At 42.1% G+C, this 17154-nt stretch overlaps 1 protein-coding gene and 1 long non-coding RNA gene across 2 annotated transcripts in view; one reads left to right on the plus strand and one right to left on the minus strand.

Moving 5' to 3' along the window:
- Positions 1–8735, plus strand: part of PDZRN4 (PDZ domain containing ring finger 4) — a 213805-nt gene extending 205070 nt beyond the window's left edge. Inside the window, exon 10 of the mRNA XM_060279601.2 lies at positions 6552–8735. Coding sequence (XP_060135584.2) covers positions 6552–8078 — 1527 coding nt within the window. The 3' untranslated portion in view covers positions 8079–8735. The remainder of the gene's footprint in view (positions 1–6551) is intronic.
- LOC148684563 (uncharacterized) overlaps positions 120–17154 on the minus strand; it is a 60424-nt gene continuing 43389 nt past the window's right edge. Inside the window, exon 2 of the long non-coding RNA XR_015951779.1 lies at positions 120–574. This is a non-coding gene — a long non-coding RNA (uncharacterized LOC148684563). The remainder of the gene's footprint in view (positions 575–17154) is intronic.

Genomic DNA, 17154 nt, shown 5'->3' on the forward strand with positions numbered 1-17154 from the left:
AGGTGCATGTTTTTAATAAACAAGGAATCAAATGATAAATTTAGAAATTTTATACCTAGGCTTCGATAGAGCATTGCCATTAACATGCCACAAATAGTGACAAATGAGGGGGGGGGGGTCTATCAGCAGTATAAGAGGAAACGTGAGGAGGAGGAAGGTCAGGATTTTAATACATTTTTGCATTCCTATTATTTTACTTTTCCACCAGATTAATTTGGTTTGCCCAATCTCCTCCTTCCTAAGCAATGCCCTGCCAATTCACAAACATTTTTCTTCTCTTTGTTTTACTCAGCATTTGCGCATTCCATCTCTTCAGCCATTAAGCACACATCTCCCCTGATATATTCTACCACCTCACACACACACACACACAAAAAGCTCAGAACCAAGACTGATTTCCACACATATGGGCCTGGCTATCATGGGGGTGAGCAAGTTTCAGTTGTTTGGTCCCATTCCTTTGCCTCAGAAGTCTTCAGTGAGAGCTGGTGCCAACATGGGAAGACTTGCCAGGTGATGTTTGGTTTCTTGTCACCATCCCTTTGCCTCTGGTATCTTCAGTGAGATCTCTTGCCTAGTAGAGAACAAGGGGAGACCAAAGGTTGGGGGCAGAAGAAGAAAAAGTAAACATGGCTCCATATAAACACGGGGTTGCTGCTGATCCCAATACTGGACTTGAATTAGATTTTATTGTGAGAATATTTTGCAAGCCATTTTAGAGCTTCTTGAGGCTATAGGTAAAGGTAAAGGAAGCCCTGACCATTAGGTCCAGTCGTGGACGACTCTGGGGTTGCGGCACTCATCTCACTTTACTGGCCGAGGAAGCCGGCGTGCAGCTTCCGGGTCATGTGGCCAGCATGACTAAGCCGCTTCTGGCAAACCAGAGCAGTGCACGGAAACGCCGTTTACCTTCCTGCCAGAGTGGTACCTATTTATCTACTTGCACTTTGACGTGCTTTCAAACTGCTAGGTTGGCAGGAGCAGGGACCAAGCAACGGGAGCTCACCCCGTCACAGGGATTCGAACCGCCGACCTTCTGATCGGCAAGCCTTAGGCTCTGTGGTTTAACCCACAGCGCCACCCGCATCCCGTGTTCTTGAGGCTATAGAACAGGTTAAATAAGATAAATAAAATGATGCTGAAGATTGGCTAGTGACAATGTAGTGCTAATCTTGTTGAAAGATCCTGCATAGAGATTAATGAATGCAGTGGTGGGACTAGCTCATGTTTTCTCGGTGGTAATAAACACCGCTGAATTAGAGTCAGTTCACCCAAATCCTATTAGTTAATCAAAGGCACTTTTTCTCTTTCAGTTCTGCATTCTCCCACAAACATTCATAATGCGGGTTAATTAGTGACATGAAGCATTGAGATTTGCACCCATAAAGAACAATTAATACGACATGTTCTGTGTTGAAATTGCTCATTTTGAACAAAGAAAGGAATCAACCGGTTACACTGTAAGACATAGCTCTTGTTATTCAATCTTACTGTGTCACATTCACACCATTAAGAGGCAGACCTTAACTCTGGAATGCATATTACTCTGTTGTTCTTTTTACACCCCTCGGCATCAGGGTTGTGTTTTTTTAAAAAGTGTAGTGGAAGTTAACAATGCCTTTTTAAAAGGCGGCTCCCTCAACTGCTCTCTAAGATTGGTCATAGCATGTTTGTGAGGAAATTCAAGAAAACTGTAGCTTGCCCAGCACAAGAAACAGAATCAGCATTCCCTATGAGGTAATCTGTTGGGGACTGCATAGCAGTGATGAGCAGGGCAGAGCCAAACTGTGCAGGTCACTTTCCTTCATGCCCAGCAGCCTGCCAGGGAAGGGACAGCCCACTCTTTTCAGAGGTCAAAGCTGGCCACTTGCATGGAGTGGCTACCCCCATGACACACACACACCACCTTCCATTGACCCTTTTTTCTGTTTCCTCTCCTGCCCTCCTGTGTTTCCAGTCTCCTCTCCCGCATTAAATTAGGACAAGGCCCACATTTGGTCTTTGGGGCCCCAGGTTGAACAACCCCTGCTCTATATTGTGATACATCCGATGCCAGGCATGAAATTAGCAGCACAGAGGAATCTTTTTTTCTGTGTATGTCGGTATGGCTGCCAAGGTTTGTCTCTGCCAAGGAATGAGCAGTGAGGGTCAGTGCAATGTGGAACACACCTACTTTTAATCCCAAAGATTTAACAAATTGCCTCTGATGTATCAAGTTCAAGCTGAGCAATGGTTGTGCTTGGGCTAGGATCTATACAGCAGATTTCATCTGGATCTTCTCATTAATTGTTGACTTCAAAATGTAGTCACAGTATAGAATCAACAACTGTGAATCGAGGCATCTGGAGGGAGAGAGTCTTATGTATGATCGACAACTGTGGGTCAGTGTGGGACAAGTCTCCAACAGGCTAATGTCAAGGCTGGGCCCTAGAATTTACAGATATAGGGATATATATGAACCATTTACCATACACATAGAGTATTCATTATAGTGGAAAAAAGGCCAAAGGGCATGTCTTAAGGCAAACTTTAGATTCTACCATTCTCATTTTAGAAACTTTAACACTTTTTCTTGCTGAAAATTGGACAACATGGGAGAGAACATTAGAATAACAGCTCAGCTATGTTAGAATATCAGCAAACACATGGGTTTCTGTCAAGCACTCCTTGAGGATCCTAATGACAGACACACTAAGGCAGGCATCCCCAAACTTCGGCCCTCCAGATGTTTTGGATTACAATTCCCATCTTCCCCGACCACTGGTCCTGTTACCTAGGGATCATGGGAGTTGTAGGCCAAAACATCTGGAGGGCCGCAGTTTGGGGATGCCTGCACTAAGGCATCAACGCAGTGGCTCGGAACTGGCCAGGTAGACCCTTCCGTAAACTTTTTGATTTCATTTTTAGTTTAGTTTACACTCCAACACACTTTAATTGCTTTTATTCTAACTGTTGTGACCTATTGACATCAATTTATTCTAACAACTGTGCATAAAAGACTAGCTGGTAGGCTTGTGCTCTTGAAGGTAATAATGAGGCTTTATGTGTATGTCACTAATTCCCCTGCCTTGTCCATCATTGTCTGTCTAGGCAGAGGGAAAATAGCAATTACTAACAGTGTAGCCTCATAGAGTTTTGTTTCCTGTTATGGGTACCCTATATTTTCCCACATCGTGTTTTATTATTACTAGCCATTATGCTTAATTGTGTAATTACACCTCTTAAAGGAGAAAGCACATTTGGCTGCTGCTGTGTGCACTTAGATTTATTGTAAATAGACTACGCACACTTTGGATGAAAATTGTGTAAGGGAAATGGGACAAAATGACTTTACTATTTAGTTGTGGTGGGCGGACAGGGAGAAAACATGCCCCTCTCCACTGCTCTGACACATAATGCTGTTAGCATTAGAGGTGAAATAAATAGGTGCCATTAATGGATGGTGAGTTAAAAGGGATCCACAAAAATGTTTGACATAATGGCCAAAGGAGGCAGACCATTTTGTTTTAACTATATGGGAGACTAGAGTTTAACTAGATGTTTTCTGAGGGAAAATACAGTGACACATATAATCCCCCCACTGGTATATTTGAAATGGAGAACCTCTGTTAGCAATTTTCTACAAAACCATTAGGAGTGCAGCAGATGAGAGCAAGAGATACCTACCGTGTGTGTGTAAAACACATCTGGACTGGCAACCACCAGTGACAAATAGATCCTCTACAAATTTGGCAGACAAACTACCTTATTGGGCCCTCAAGCCTATGGCACCCGAGTCAGCTGTACAAAATTACTGCCAACTGCATGCCACACTTATAGCTAGTATTTGAAATAGATGGACTTCTCAGCAGAGCACACCGCAGTGCCAGTTTCTACTGGTACAGAGCCAGTGTGAACACAAATGTCTGTTATAATAGCACCCAAGGTACAAATAGTATTCCCATCACTGTGGATGGCATTCCTAGTATAATTTGAAATTCATCAATAGGGATAAAGCGGTGGTAATCCACCAGGGTCGATTTCTGTTAAGGGTTGTTGTGGACGTTGTTTGGCTGGTACAGGTTATTGCAAACCTTTCTTGGCTTTTATTCTGGCAGCACAATACAGACACACACACGTATGTTTGTAAATGTAAATTTGGCAGCTGGATATGCAGAGTCTTGCACAAGCTAAGTGGAGAGAGGAATATACAGTGGAACGTCAGTTTATGAACACCTCAGTTTACGAACGCCGTGGACCCATCTGGAATGGATTAATTCACTTTCCATTACTTTCAATGGGAAAGTTCGCTTCAGTTTATGAATACTTCAGTTTATGAACAGACTTCCGGAACCAATTGTGTTCATAAACCGAGGTACCACTGTACAGAACATGAACATGCATTGAATGCACATCCAAGTTCAAATATCTGCTAGCACAGTTTTCTTCTCAGTGACATGTATGTCCCCAGAGTGGTTGATAGAGTAGAAAAAAAGAAAGCTTTGTTTATTTAATAATAATAATAATAATAATAATAATAATAATAATAATAATTATTTTTAATTATTCATGCCCCGCCCATCTGGCTGAGTTTCCCCAGCTACTCTGGGCAGCTTCCAACAGAACAGAACATTAAAATGCAATAATCTATTAAACATTAAAAGTTTCCCTAAACAAGGCTGCCTTCAGATGTCTCCTAAAAGTCTGGTAGTTGTTTTTCTCTTTGACATCTGGTGGGAGGGCATTCCACAGGGCGGGTGCCACTACCGAGAAGGCCCTCTGCCTGGTTCCCTGTAACTTGGCTTCTCGCAGGGAGGGAACCGCCAGAAGGCCCTCGGTGCTGGACCTCAGTGTCCGAGCAGAACGATGGGGGTGGAGACGCTCCTTCAGGTATATGTTTTTCTAATAAAACACAGCAACCAGTGCTATTTTTCTAGAAAAAGAGGTACAGGAACTCACCATGAACACATTCCTCTTTTTCTTAGAATGGCAATGGCACTCACCTGAGAGGTGCCGGAACTGAGTTCCAGCAAGTTCTGGCTGTGAAAAAAAGCCCTGATAGTAACTAACACAGCAAATACTATCCACCTACAATATTCTATGTTGGGGTTTTTTCCCATATGCCACTGGCCTTGTTAACCGTTACTGTAGAGCAGGCTTCTGAGATGTTTGGAACAGATTGCAGATACTGGGGTATATAAAGCAAAAGGTGGCCTGTTAGGTAACCTAATCCTGAGCTGTATAGGCCTTATTTGTTAGTACCAACACTTTGGACTAGGCCCTGTAGCAAGTTGGCAGCATTAAAGGAGGCCATAGAGCAGGGCTGGTGAAGGCTTTGGGCTGGGAAGCGGGTGTTTTTAAGAGTGGCTTGGAGAAGTGGTCTGAAGGGCTGCATTCAAGACATGTTGATGGAAATGTACGCGTCCATCAATTGGGTTTTGTTTTGTTTTGTTGTTTTTGTTTTTGCCATCATAGCAAATTGTGTCCTCCCTAAAAGAGGGAACGTGTTGCGGTGAGACCTGGAGACCAATCTCCTGTGTTGTGGGTGGGTAAGATTGGTCAGCCACAACACCCAATTGGTAGGTCCCTCAATGTTGGGTTCAATCTGGCCAATGGGGCGCAGTCCAAACGGATCAAGGGACCTATATATGCCCATGCACATCACCCAGAGCTTCCTCTTTTGGTGTGTGCATTCGGAAAACCCGCCCACCTCTCCCTACTTTTAGGGCTTTTGCACTTGACCATGCTATGCTGCCGTGTGTCATCTGTCATTGGGACAGGGGCACGGCAGGTCAAATGGTTTGGTCTACTTCGGAGAGGGAGTTGTGCCCATCTGGGTGGCAGGCATAGTCTGTTCCCGGCTTTTCACCTATCCAGGTGTTCACCCTTGGCTGACCTATGCTGGTGCCCTGGGTCAGCGCTACCTGCAAGGATGCAGGGAACTAGTCGAACCAGAGCCTATGCAACCACTCACTTTTTGTAATCAATAAAGTGGTGGCCTAAATTCTGCCAAAACAAACTAAATTTTGAGTCAGGTATGAATTTATTTAAGGGGGGAGGTCTCTGGGTCTGAACACGCAACTTTAACTTAGATCGCTATTATTCACATGATATTCAGAAAGAAGAACAAAGGCTAAGACAATGTGATTTGCCTGCGGTCACATCACTGAGCCAGGGTTTGAATGCAGTTGTTCCTGTTCCAAATTCAAAACTATCTCTCTCTCCCCCTTTGGCACAGGAGCATGTTCATTTCCACAAGTATGCAAATGCTACCAGCAGTCTAATAATAAATAATAATAAATAGTAATAATATTCATTTGTACCCCACCCATCTGACTGGGTTGGCCCGGGCACTAGCATTTATAAAAACGCAATAAAACATTTTTTAAATAAAAAAAAATCACTATACAGGGCTGCCATCAGATGTCTTCAGAAAGTTGTGTAGTTGTTTAACTGTTTGACATCTGATGGGAGGGTGTTCCACAGGGTGGGTGTGACTACAGAGAAGAGAACTTGATTTAAGATATTTAATACCTGATAAAGATTAATTGTGGGCCGTTTTGATTTTATAGTCAAAAAAGCACGAAGAGGAAGACGGCACAACAGATACTGCTACCTCATCATCCATCAACAATGAGAAAGACAGTGGAGTGGGCCCCACCGACGAAAGCCAGCGCAATGACGAGAGCTCAGAGCCAGAAAACGCACCACACGAGCAGAACAAGCCGACCCCAGAGAGCCAGCAGGAACCGAGACAGAGCCCGGACACTCTGGGAAGCCTCGAGCTCCAGTGCAACAAGAGCGTAGTGTCTGGGGAATACATTGAGTCTGATTTTGTTGGTAACCAGGAGGAGGACTGCGAAAGGTTTCGCCAGCTGCTGGAACTCAAGTGTAAGATCCGAAAGCATGGCGAGTATGACTTGTATTACTCAAGCAGCACCATAGAGTGCAACCGAAGGAAAAAGGACGGGGTGGAGCATGAGCTGCAGCTGCTCAATGAGGAACTGAGGAACATTGAGCTCGAGTGTCAGAGCATCATGCAGGCTCACCGGCTTCAAAAAGTGAAAGACCAGTACGGAGACATTTGGGCACTGCAGCGTGGTACGTTCAGGAATTATAACACCAGTATAGACCTTCCAGGGGGGGAACTGGACGATATAATAGAGCACCCAGAGAAATCAGACAAAGACAGTTCCAGCGCTTACAATACTGCAGAGAGCTGTAGAAGCACTCCGTTGAATGTGGAGCGATCCCCTGACAGTTCTCTCCAGCGGATGATTAGCATCACCAATAGGAAAAACCTCAGGAGTACCATTGTGGCTAACCAGTTGTCTTCGAGGCAGAGTGGCAGGGAGACAACGCCAAACAAAACCAAAGCTGCAGAACAAAACAGTTCTGTCGAGGAGAAGGAAACAGTGTCAGAAAGTAGCAAATCGACAGAGCAAGAAAGGCAGAGCCCCGAGCATATTCCTTATTTGTCCCCATATCATGGCTCCTCATACAGGTATGGGAATATCCCTGCACACGCTAAGCATTATCAAAGCTATATGCAGCTGATACAACAGAAATCCGCAGTGGAATATGCCCAGAGCCAGCTCAGCCTAGTGAACATGTGCAAGGATTCGCAGAAGTGTACAGAGCCCAAGATGGAGTGGAAAGTGAAAATAAGGAGCGACGGGACGAGGTATATCACCAAAAGACCTGTAAGAGACAGAATCCTGAAGGAACGTGCCTTAAAGATTAAAGAGGAGCGCAGTGGGATGACGACGGATGATGATACAATGAGCGAAATGAAGATGGGTCGTTACTGGAGCAAAGAGGAACGGAAGCAGCACCTGGTGCGAGCCAAGGAGCAGAGGCGGCGGCGGGAATACATGATGCGTAGCAGACTAGAGTGTCTTAAAGAGAGCCCTCAAAGCAGCAGTGAGGGCAAAAAGGAAATTAACATCATTGAACTCAGTCACAAAAAGATGATGAAAAAGAGGAACAAGAAGATCTTGGACAACTGGATGACTATCCAGGAACTTATGACACATGGTGCTAAATCTCCGGACGACACAAAAGTACACAATGCTTTTTTATCAGTTACTACGGTATGAATATGTCTATTCTGAAAAAAAAAAGTCTACTACCAGTTTCGGTAGAGTACAATTGCCTCGTTCAAAGTGGCATTTTTTATATATTTTGTGACTGTTTATAGTTTGATCTTTTTTGTAAGCAAATTACTTGGTAAATTTACATTTGGTTTTTCATACAATAGTATTTTCGTTAACTGGTAATTTTGCAGTCTTTCTTTACTCTGCAATATATTCATAATATTGATTTCTATTTTAAGGAAAAAGCAAAACTTAAAAAGGAGGAACTGATTACTTTCTTATCCAATTTTATGTACTGGAAGTTAAAAACCGGGTCTTTTCCTCTAGATTTCTTTTTTAATACTTTACTAAAACTACAATGCCAAAACAAAATCCTTTCTACCTTACTCTTGCTTTTTGGCAGTTTAAATTTTTTAACATTGTATGTTCTGTCTGTTTATAAACCACATGCCACATCTCCTCATGAAGCTCAAGAACTGCATTTTATCCAACAGCACATTGTACAGTAATTTTTAAATTGCAATTGTCTTTGTCCAAGTAAAGTGTTGGTAAGAAACTCTTCAGTGATATGTTAATGGCATTGGTTGTGTAGCTAGGTGATATGTGGTATTTGTGAAGACTGAAGAGAAATAAATTATTTCTTATCTTTAAGAAAAATGATCAAGGGCTCCTTTGATTTTAATTTAAGTTCCGCTTGCATACATGATATTTGAGAACTCTGCTTAAAATGTCAAATATGTGAACTTGTTTGTGAGCATTCCTATGAATGCTTATTTACTCCCTATTCTAGTTTTTCAGCTGATTTTCCATAATATTACTGGGTTGGGCAGATTATTTTAAGGCAGGAACTCCAGTAGTTAGCTTTGCATCAGAAAAGGGGTCAGTTGTTGCTACAGTTGTTGTGTGGCATATGAAACAGTGCATATAGTTTTTCTAGGACTGAAAACCCTTAATTTAGTAATGAAAAAAATGAGAAGTGAGGTACGAGTGTTAAAGCATAATAAAATAATGCAATTTTGCTATCATTATTCACAGACTTAATATTCAGCCTGTACAAGTAATGAGCCCAAAGCAATCAGAAAATGAAGGGAATAACTGTAGCAAACTTTTATCACACCAGGCAAAACTTCATTCTGCAATGTTGGTGGATAATAAATAGTCATAAATATGTAATTGCGATATGTTTGGAAAATAATGTGATATGCTTTCCAGTTGAATAACATTTTTTTTGCCCCTTCTATCCCTTCCTGGAAGAAAATTGGTTTTCGGTTGCAAAAAAGCACTTTTATTTTTCCCTCTGAGATCAATGGAAACATGAAATGTGTCATGTCTTTTTCTCTTTTAACAGGTTTCCATGCTAAAAATGCTGTGTTCAGCATTAAAAATTGACACCAGTTGCTTGGGAAAAGATTGCCTTGAAACAAACTGCACAAGACATGTCAGCTTTCTGGTCTACTGTTAAAGAATTACTAATGTCTTAAGATCAAAACAAAGCAAAGCAAAAAGAATATAAAATATTGAGGCAGCACTTCTTTTATTTCTAAGCCATCTTTCTGATTTCAAGAGTTTAACTCAAGGCAGCTAAGTCCATGCATTTGGGGGGGGGAATGAAAATGAAAATTAAGCATGCAGCTTACCTGCTTAGCCACCTGCTGCCACGTTAAAACCACCTGCTAGACTTAGGATGCAATCCTACTAAGAAAGTAAGCCAAGCCTGCTGAATCAGGCCAATGGCCCATCTAGTATAGTATCATGGTCTCACAGTGGCCAACCAGATGCAAGCACCTCGACCACACCTTGCCTACTTGCAACTCCCAACAACTGGCATTCAGAGGCTCTGTGAGTGGAAGTAGAACCTAGTCATTGTGCCTCCCAGCCACTGATAGCCTTGTCCTCAATCAACTTGTCTCATCATCCAAGTTGGTGGCCCTCACTGCCTCCTGTGGGAGCGAGTTCCGTATTAAATATATGTTGCGTGAATAAGTACTTTTTTTATTTGTCCTGAATCTTCCAACATTCAGCTTCATTGGATCCACTTTCTACATGCCGTGCATAAGCTTATAAACATCCTGTCACCTCTTACTTGCCTTTTCTCTAAACCTGGGTTTCCCAAACTTGGGTCTCCAGCTGTTGTTGGACCACAACTCCCATCATCCTTAGCTCGCGGGGCCAGTGGTCAGCGATGATGGGCACTGTAGTCCAAAAACAGCTGGAGACCCCAAGTTTGGGAAATGCTGTCCCAAATGCTGTAACCTTTCTACATTTACTCTATCCCTTTGGTCATTTTGGTTGCGTTTTCAATATACTTTTTCAGGTGCTTCAATTAGAACTGCACACAGTATTTCAAGTACAGTTGCACCATAGTTTTGTGTAATGACAATATGATAGGAGCCGTTTATTTTCAATTCCTGTCCTAATGATCCCTCGCAGGAAAGTTGCCTTTTCCCACAGCTGCTGCTCTCCTATGTACATGGGAGTAAGCCCTATTCAGTGAGACTTGCATATGCATAGACATGTATAGGATTGTACTGGAAAATTCACCAGAACCCATTTTTCTACTAAGAACTAGAAATCTGAGATACTTTTACTGGTGTGTTTTTACTTGTCAACATTTATCAGGGGAAAACAACTGCCTTGCACAGACAAAAGGCACTTTTCATGCAGGAATCTTCATGCCAATATTTTTCTTACACTTTGTATTTTTGTTGCGGTTTAACCTTCCAGCTGGCTAATCATGAACACATATATGTTAAGTAGTTCTCTGCAATGTAGGTTTTATTGGTCTGCTTCAGTTCTAATTTATTTAATGTTGATTGTTGTTGTTTTAAATAAAAAAATGCAAAATAAAATTTTGGGCTAAAGCAAAATAAGGCAGTTGCTTTAAGTCCACCATGTTAGGAAGGGGTCTCGTTAATATCTCTTAGATGAAGACAAGTGATTGCCAAGTTAAAAGCTCTTCATTTTGTGTAGTTAACAAAAAACAGATTTTTATTTCTCATTTGAGGAATATAATATTTTCAGCAATTAAGGGGTGTGTTTTTTAGTAAAATATATATATATCCCTGTTCAGAGACCCCAAACTCTCGCCAAAGAGCAAAGAAACATGCAGACACAGCATGTTTCAGGCTCCATCTGGATGAAATGAAAGTGCCTGATTAATAATTGTCTGAAGTTGCAGACTTAGGCCATGGAGGCCGCTTCTTGGTATTGCTCTCTGGTTTCTGTTTCTAAAGATGTAGGACTAGCTCTGTTGAGAGACCAGCTGCCTTTGGATCTCCCTCGACTGTCACCTAGCAGCAGCCATTCCATCAGGCTATACGAACAGCTCTTCCACCAGGCAAAATGAGACATGTGCCTCAGGCAGCAGGTGATGGTGGGCAGCATACAAACGCACAGCTGTTTGCCCTTAGCTCTCCCCCCTCCCCAAGACATTCCTCTCCACTGGAGATCAGAGCAATATGTAAGCCACTGGCCTGTTGTGCACCTCTCAAACTACCATAGCCCTGCACTGGATAATTATACCTTGTTGCCAAGGTAGAAGTAAGATTCAACAGCCAGCCCAGTGGGCTTCTGTACATGGAATTGGGGAGAGCAGGAAACCTGTTCTTTGCTTCACACCACAAAATGTCTTGGGCCAGCTCAGAGGCTATGCGAACTGTTTCTGTTCCATTATTATAAGAACAGCTGGTGCCTAAGTGCTTTTTTTAAAAAAATCTTTCCTTGCATTTTCCCTTCCCATGCCTGGTTGCATACATACCATACATTGAAAGCACAAGAATCCTGGGAACTGTAGTTTATCCCCCATATACGTAGCAATTACAATTCCCTCAACAAACTAATTCCCAGGATTCTTTGGAGGAATTCATGTGCTTTAAATGTATGGTGCATACACAGCTCTTTTTGCCACTTTGTTTGCTTTTTGTCATGTCTTTTAGATTGTAAACCTGACCTTTAAAAAAAAAATTGATCTGAAAGCTATTCTGGGAGACTTTGGGACTGCAAAGCATCGTAAAGAAGTGTATCTACTTACTATTCTTATTATTAATAGCACGTTTAATAACCTTTGCTAACAATAAAGCTAAACTAATTGGACCCAGATTTTTAAAATTTGCCATACTTCAGACTGAAGGCTTAAATTTATGCTGCAGAGAAAAAGGTATTATGAGGATTCGATCTCCATATTGTAAAGCTAAACTACATGTTTTAAAGATGTTTATGCACCCCGCAGATATGACTAGGGTGGCTGGAGCAGTGCAAATTGCCATCTGCATGTTCAGACCTTGCCCATCATCTAACAACGTCTAGTCAAAGAAGACTAGTAAAATAGGCCCATGAGATTGCGAATGGCTTCCTATAAGCATCACTTAGCATGTATGTGATAAATTATCTGGATCCAGTCTAGCCTGGCTTTCAGAAACTGCACTGCTTTTGTGGTGGATGACCTGCCATGGAAAACAGACAAGGGAGAACACATCTCTTTTGGTTCTTCTGGTGCTCTCATCAGTCTCAGAATGCACTTGGGCACCAGCTGAGAATAGGAGGCACTAACTCCATTAATACCTGTAAAGCCAGCCCAACACATTTTGCTGCCTAAGGCATGTTAACACAGGGTGCTATAGACACTTATATTTGGGGACTCTTTGTGAAACCACCACCCACCAACATACATAAAAACATAATAAAACATTAAACATTTTTTTAAAAAAACTTCCCTCTACAGGGCTGCCTTCATATGTCTTCTAAAGGTTGTATGGTTACTTATCTCCTTGGCTCGGGGGGTCACCTAACTCCATACCCTCCAACATTTTCCCAGTGAAAATAGGGATGCCCTAAGGAAAAGCCAGGCGCTGTGGGATCAAATCAAGAAACTAGGACAGCTTCTGTAAATCCAGGACTGTCCCTGGAAAGTAGGGACACTTGGAGGGTCTGTGATAGGTGGCCACACCAACTGCAGCCTGATAACAGAACAGCAGGCAGGCAAGCGGGCGAGCAAGCAAGTGGCACAGGTGGCAGGACCAGACATGCAGCAGAGGAATAGCCAGGGCAGGCCACAACAGCCCCCCAGAAACCATACTGCTCAGTTGCTGCTGTGTTCTCAGGGCTGCCATTTTCGTCTCAGCAGCATTGCAGGCTGAGGAGTAAGAAAGTGGCAACAAAGCAGGATGGGGCTGGTGAGCAACATGAGCAGAGGCAGCAGCGCCTAGTAGTTAAATAAGGCTGTTGCTCGTTTAAAACCCCCAACATGTTTCTTGTGTCTTTATTGCAGGGGCACCCAGGTGCAAACTCTACTTATCCCTAGGAATCTTTAGCTACCCTAGGCAGAGCCAACACTTAAGAACCTGCAAGCATTATTTAACCATCCAGGCTTTGCAGTCCTTTCATTTTGCTGCCTCTGCTTGTCAGCAACTGGATCTTTTGTCTTAATTCAGGTAGAATTCACCCAGCAGTGAAGGCTGGAGCTCAGATCTGCTTTGCAAATACTTTTTGAAAGACTCATTCAGTGCTAGCAGCAAGGCTGGCTGTGCTGACAACTTTAAAAGGTGGGGAGAATTTTAAGCAGAGGAGTGAATTTTAAGAAATACCCTTCCTTACAGTAGATTCAAAAGAAAGGGTAATTGAAACAAAATGGGATATTTAAAATTGTATAATTACAGAAATGGAAAAAAAGAGTCATGGATTTAACTGCAGGACTTCTTTGATGTATGTGGAAAGAACAAAATAAAGTTAGGCAGTGGGAATATCATAGAATTCAAAATCTCCTGCTTCTTTTTTTCTTTTCTTTTTGCACTTCAAAGAAATCCATAATTTTTAGCTTATTTAACCCCTCTGGCAAGATCTGCAATGCATAAATATTTTGACAGCATGCAAAGTATCTTCTTAATGTCACATAGATGCTATGGCAGTGAGCAGTTTGGGGTAAATAAATATTCATGTTGGCAAAAATTCCCTCAGCCTCCCGAACACGACCCTGGTATCAAGAATTCAAGAGAGAGAGTTGGCTTTAGTTCCCTTACGTTCTTTTCAGGTTTACTACTTGGCTGCCTAGACAGAGTCAAGAAATGCCCCCTTAGAAGATTTGGTTGAGGTTCAGGTGTAGGAAATTAAAATGAGAGCTCCTCCAACTCGACAGTTTAATTTACTTCTCTTAAGCTCTTTAATACCAAACTTATCAGTTCTCTCTGTTAGGCATTAACTTGTTAAATGAGTCTTAATTATACATAAGCAGATGGAGGTTTGAATTAAAATTACCTTACACTCGAGTGGCTTTAGTTCATTATAACATATCTCCCTTTTAATCATTTAGGCAGTCTCATCATCTTTCATATAGAAAGTTATTAAACTATTCCAATTTCCATATTTCTTCAGATATATCCACTATTAAATGGCAGGCAACGCACATTACCGTAGTTAGTGACTTATACCTTGCAATAGTTAGTGAATTATTCATCCTGGTAACTATTTTTATATACTTCTATGTCATCTGTATCATTTTATTATAAAGGTTTTATATTTACATGTTGCACCATTTAATTTTAAGTGTGGTTTCTAAAGCCACACCATTTTCTCACTGATAAGACAAAGGGTCTTATTTTACACTGTTGCACCTTGATAATAGACAAGCATATGTTGATTGGAGATAGTCCTAAAATGATCACAGTGAATGGTGAAAAGCGGGTTGCTATTTAATGACCTATCTGTTGAGCTTTCAAAAGCTGGAACTAACCTTTTTCTGGAGGGTGGGATCATTTTTAATAAATAAATAAATAAATACAAAACATGTTGCTTAAAACAGTTCTCCAAAAATTAAAAGCCAGCATATTTCACAGGCTGGTACTAAAGAATTTGGAAGGTATTCAGCTTCAGGGCCCTAAGGCAAGGCTGGGTGGCGCAATGCGCCAGGGTGCCGGGCCGCCAGGGGGCGCTGCGTTGCAGCGCCCGCCAGACAGCCGCGCTGGGAAACAGGGAGGGCACGTCAGAGGGATCTTTGCGCCACGGCGCCAGATATGCTTAGGATGGCCCTGTTCAGCTTTGGCTCACTTTTATATGTTCAACAAGAATGAATGCCCACCTCACCAAAGTTTCACAATTCCTTCTTCTCGGACGCTATTGAATATGTATGTTGAAGTGGAGCTGTGTAGGGGCATTTGCTTAAAGTCAGAAAGCCACAACAAGCAATTTAGTCAACCTCAGCTATTCAGCCCCAGGCTAGGGTATTCCACCCAGGGCTTGTTCCAGTATGTAATTTACAACTTACTTGGATAGGAAACAGAAATGAGGACTTTTTTTTGGAGGGGGTGGGAGAGGCCAAGGAAACTTTTCCAAGCAACAGTTTTTTCTGACAATCTCATGGCAAATTCTTACAGTGCAGTTTCCTAACAAAAATATTTTGCCCAGGAAAGTATTATTCTTATTACCTTTGATTTATTGAAAACATTTAAAGCAAAACTAAAGCCCTGACAAGTGGACACTCATGCTAAAGTCCCATTTATCCAACTGGGAAAGCCTGTGTGAGACGGTGGTATTTATATCTCTTGGAATTCATTCCAGTCTGTGGACAGAGCTGATTGTTGAGGAGCTTACCTGGTCGAGCTGTTTGTTGCCCATTACAAAATCAACAAATCCTTCTACATTTTTTTTTTATTAATGGAGTGTCGCAGAGCCAGTCCTGCCTGCTAACAAAGTGAGGTGGCTGCCTTAAGCACGAGATATCGAGAGGGCTGTGCCTGAATCTTTTCCTCCTAGTCCACCTCCAAAAGCTGTCTCTGTCTTCCTGAGACAGTGTGCATTACTGTCCCAGCTCGGCTAGTTGGTTTTCTTGCCTCTAACCTCTCTTTCCTATTGGGGGGAAGCAGAGCAACAGCCAGCCCAGGCCACGCAGTCCAGCAAGCATCACACATGTGTGTGCATTGATGATGCATGCTAGCACCACTGCAGCTGCACTGCAGCATTTGTGCAGGCAGAGAGGACGTGAACTTCCCAGTGATCCCTACTCTGCACTGCCAACCTCAAGAGCAATGGGACATGGTTGCCCTGTCCCCAGCGTTCAATTAAGAGACAATGTTGTTTCTATGCATTGAAAGGTATGTAAGAATAGAATAGAATAGAATAGAATAGAATACTTTATTGTCATTGTACATAGTACAACAAAATTGAATGCCATCCCATAAAAACAAAATAAAAACACAATTACAGCCACACACACACACACACACACACACACACACACACACACACCCATCACAACTCCCCAGGATCATATTATTTAGTTACAGCATTTAAGATGGTTATAGCTCTTGGATAGAGACTGTTTTTTAATCTATTTGTTCTTGATTTAATTGTTCTGTATCTCTTGCAATGGTGCAGGTGAAGGGGACTGGGGCAACATGCCTTGGCCCGGCTCTAGAGAGAAGTCTTACCTAGAACCCTTCCTGACATCTATTTTCCTATAGTGACAGCATTAAAAATATATAAAAAACAATATGAACTCGCATTAGCATTCGGGTTTACCAGCCTGTCTGCTGTGTGAGACTCCTAGGCCATGGTCACAGGGAATCTGCAGCCAGCAGTATAAACACAATTAATTTTCAATTGCATCCTATAAGCATATTTTCACTGCCCCTTACTAATACAGGTCTGTAGGCATATTAACAACTTGATGGCAGACGCTGATAGGTGGTATAAATCCTTAGTACAGCCTTTTCAAACCGGCTATTCATACAGCGTGTGACAGGTTAGGAAAATACCTGCTTTTCAGGGGTTTTGAATTGTGTGGTGCTTGCAGAATTGCTGCTGAAGGTGTGCATGTTTCTCTTTAAGGTAACAGATGTTCATTTGCAGGATGTTCCCTTGAGCATATAATATTTTTCCTTTGCACCCTTAACATTAGTCTTGGACTCGTCTAACATGCTAGCACAGCAGTTCCTTATGAACCGAAGTACCTTGCAACTCAAATTTGCAGCTGCTCTGACATGTTCAGCTGCAGAATCTGTGTTTCCTGTTGATGTATATTCCTATTAAAGTCTTTGCAGAGAATAATAATATAAAAAGAAACCTCCACGTGTAGGACAATTAATCCTCC

The sequence above is a fragment of the Zootoca vivipara genome, chromosome 9, assembly GCF_965207765.1.
Source record: "Zootoca vivipara chromosome 9, rZooViv2.hap1.1, whole genome shotgun sequence".
Taxonomy (NCBI): domain Eukaryota; kingdom Metazoa; phylum Chordata; class Lepidosauria; order Squamata; family Lacertidae; genus Zootoca; species Zootoca vivipara.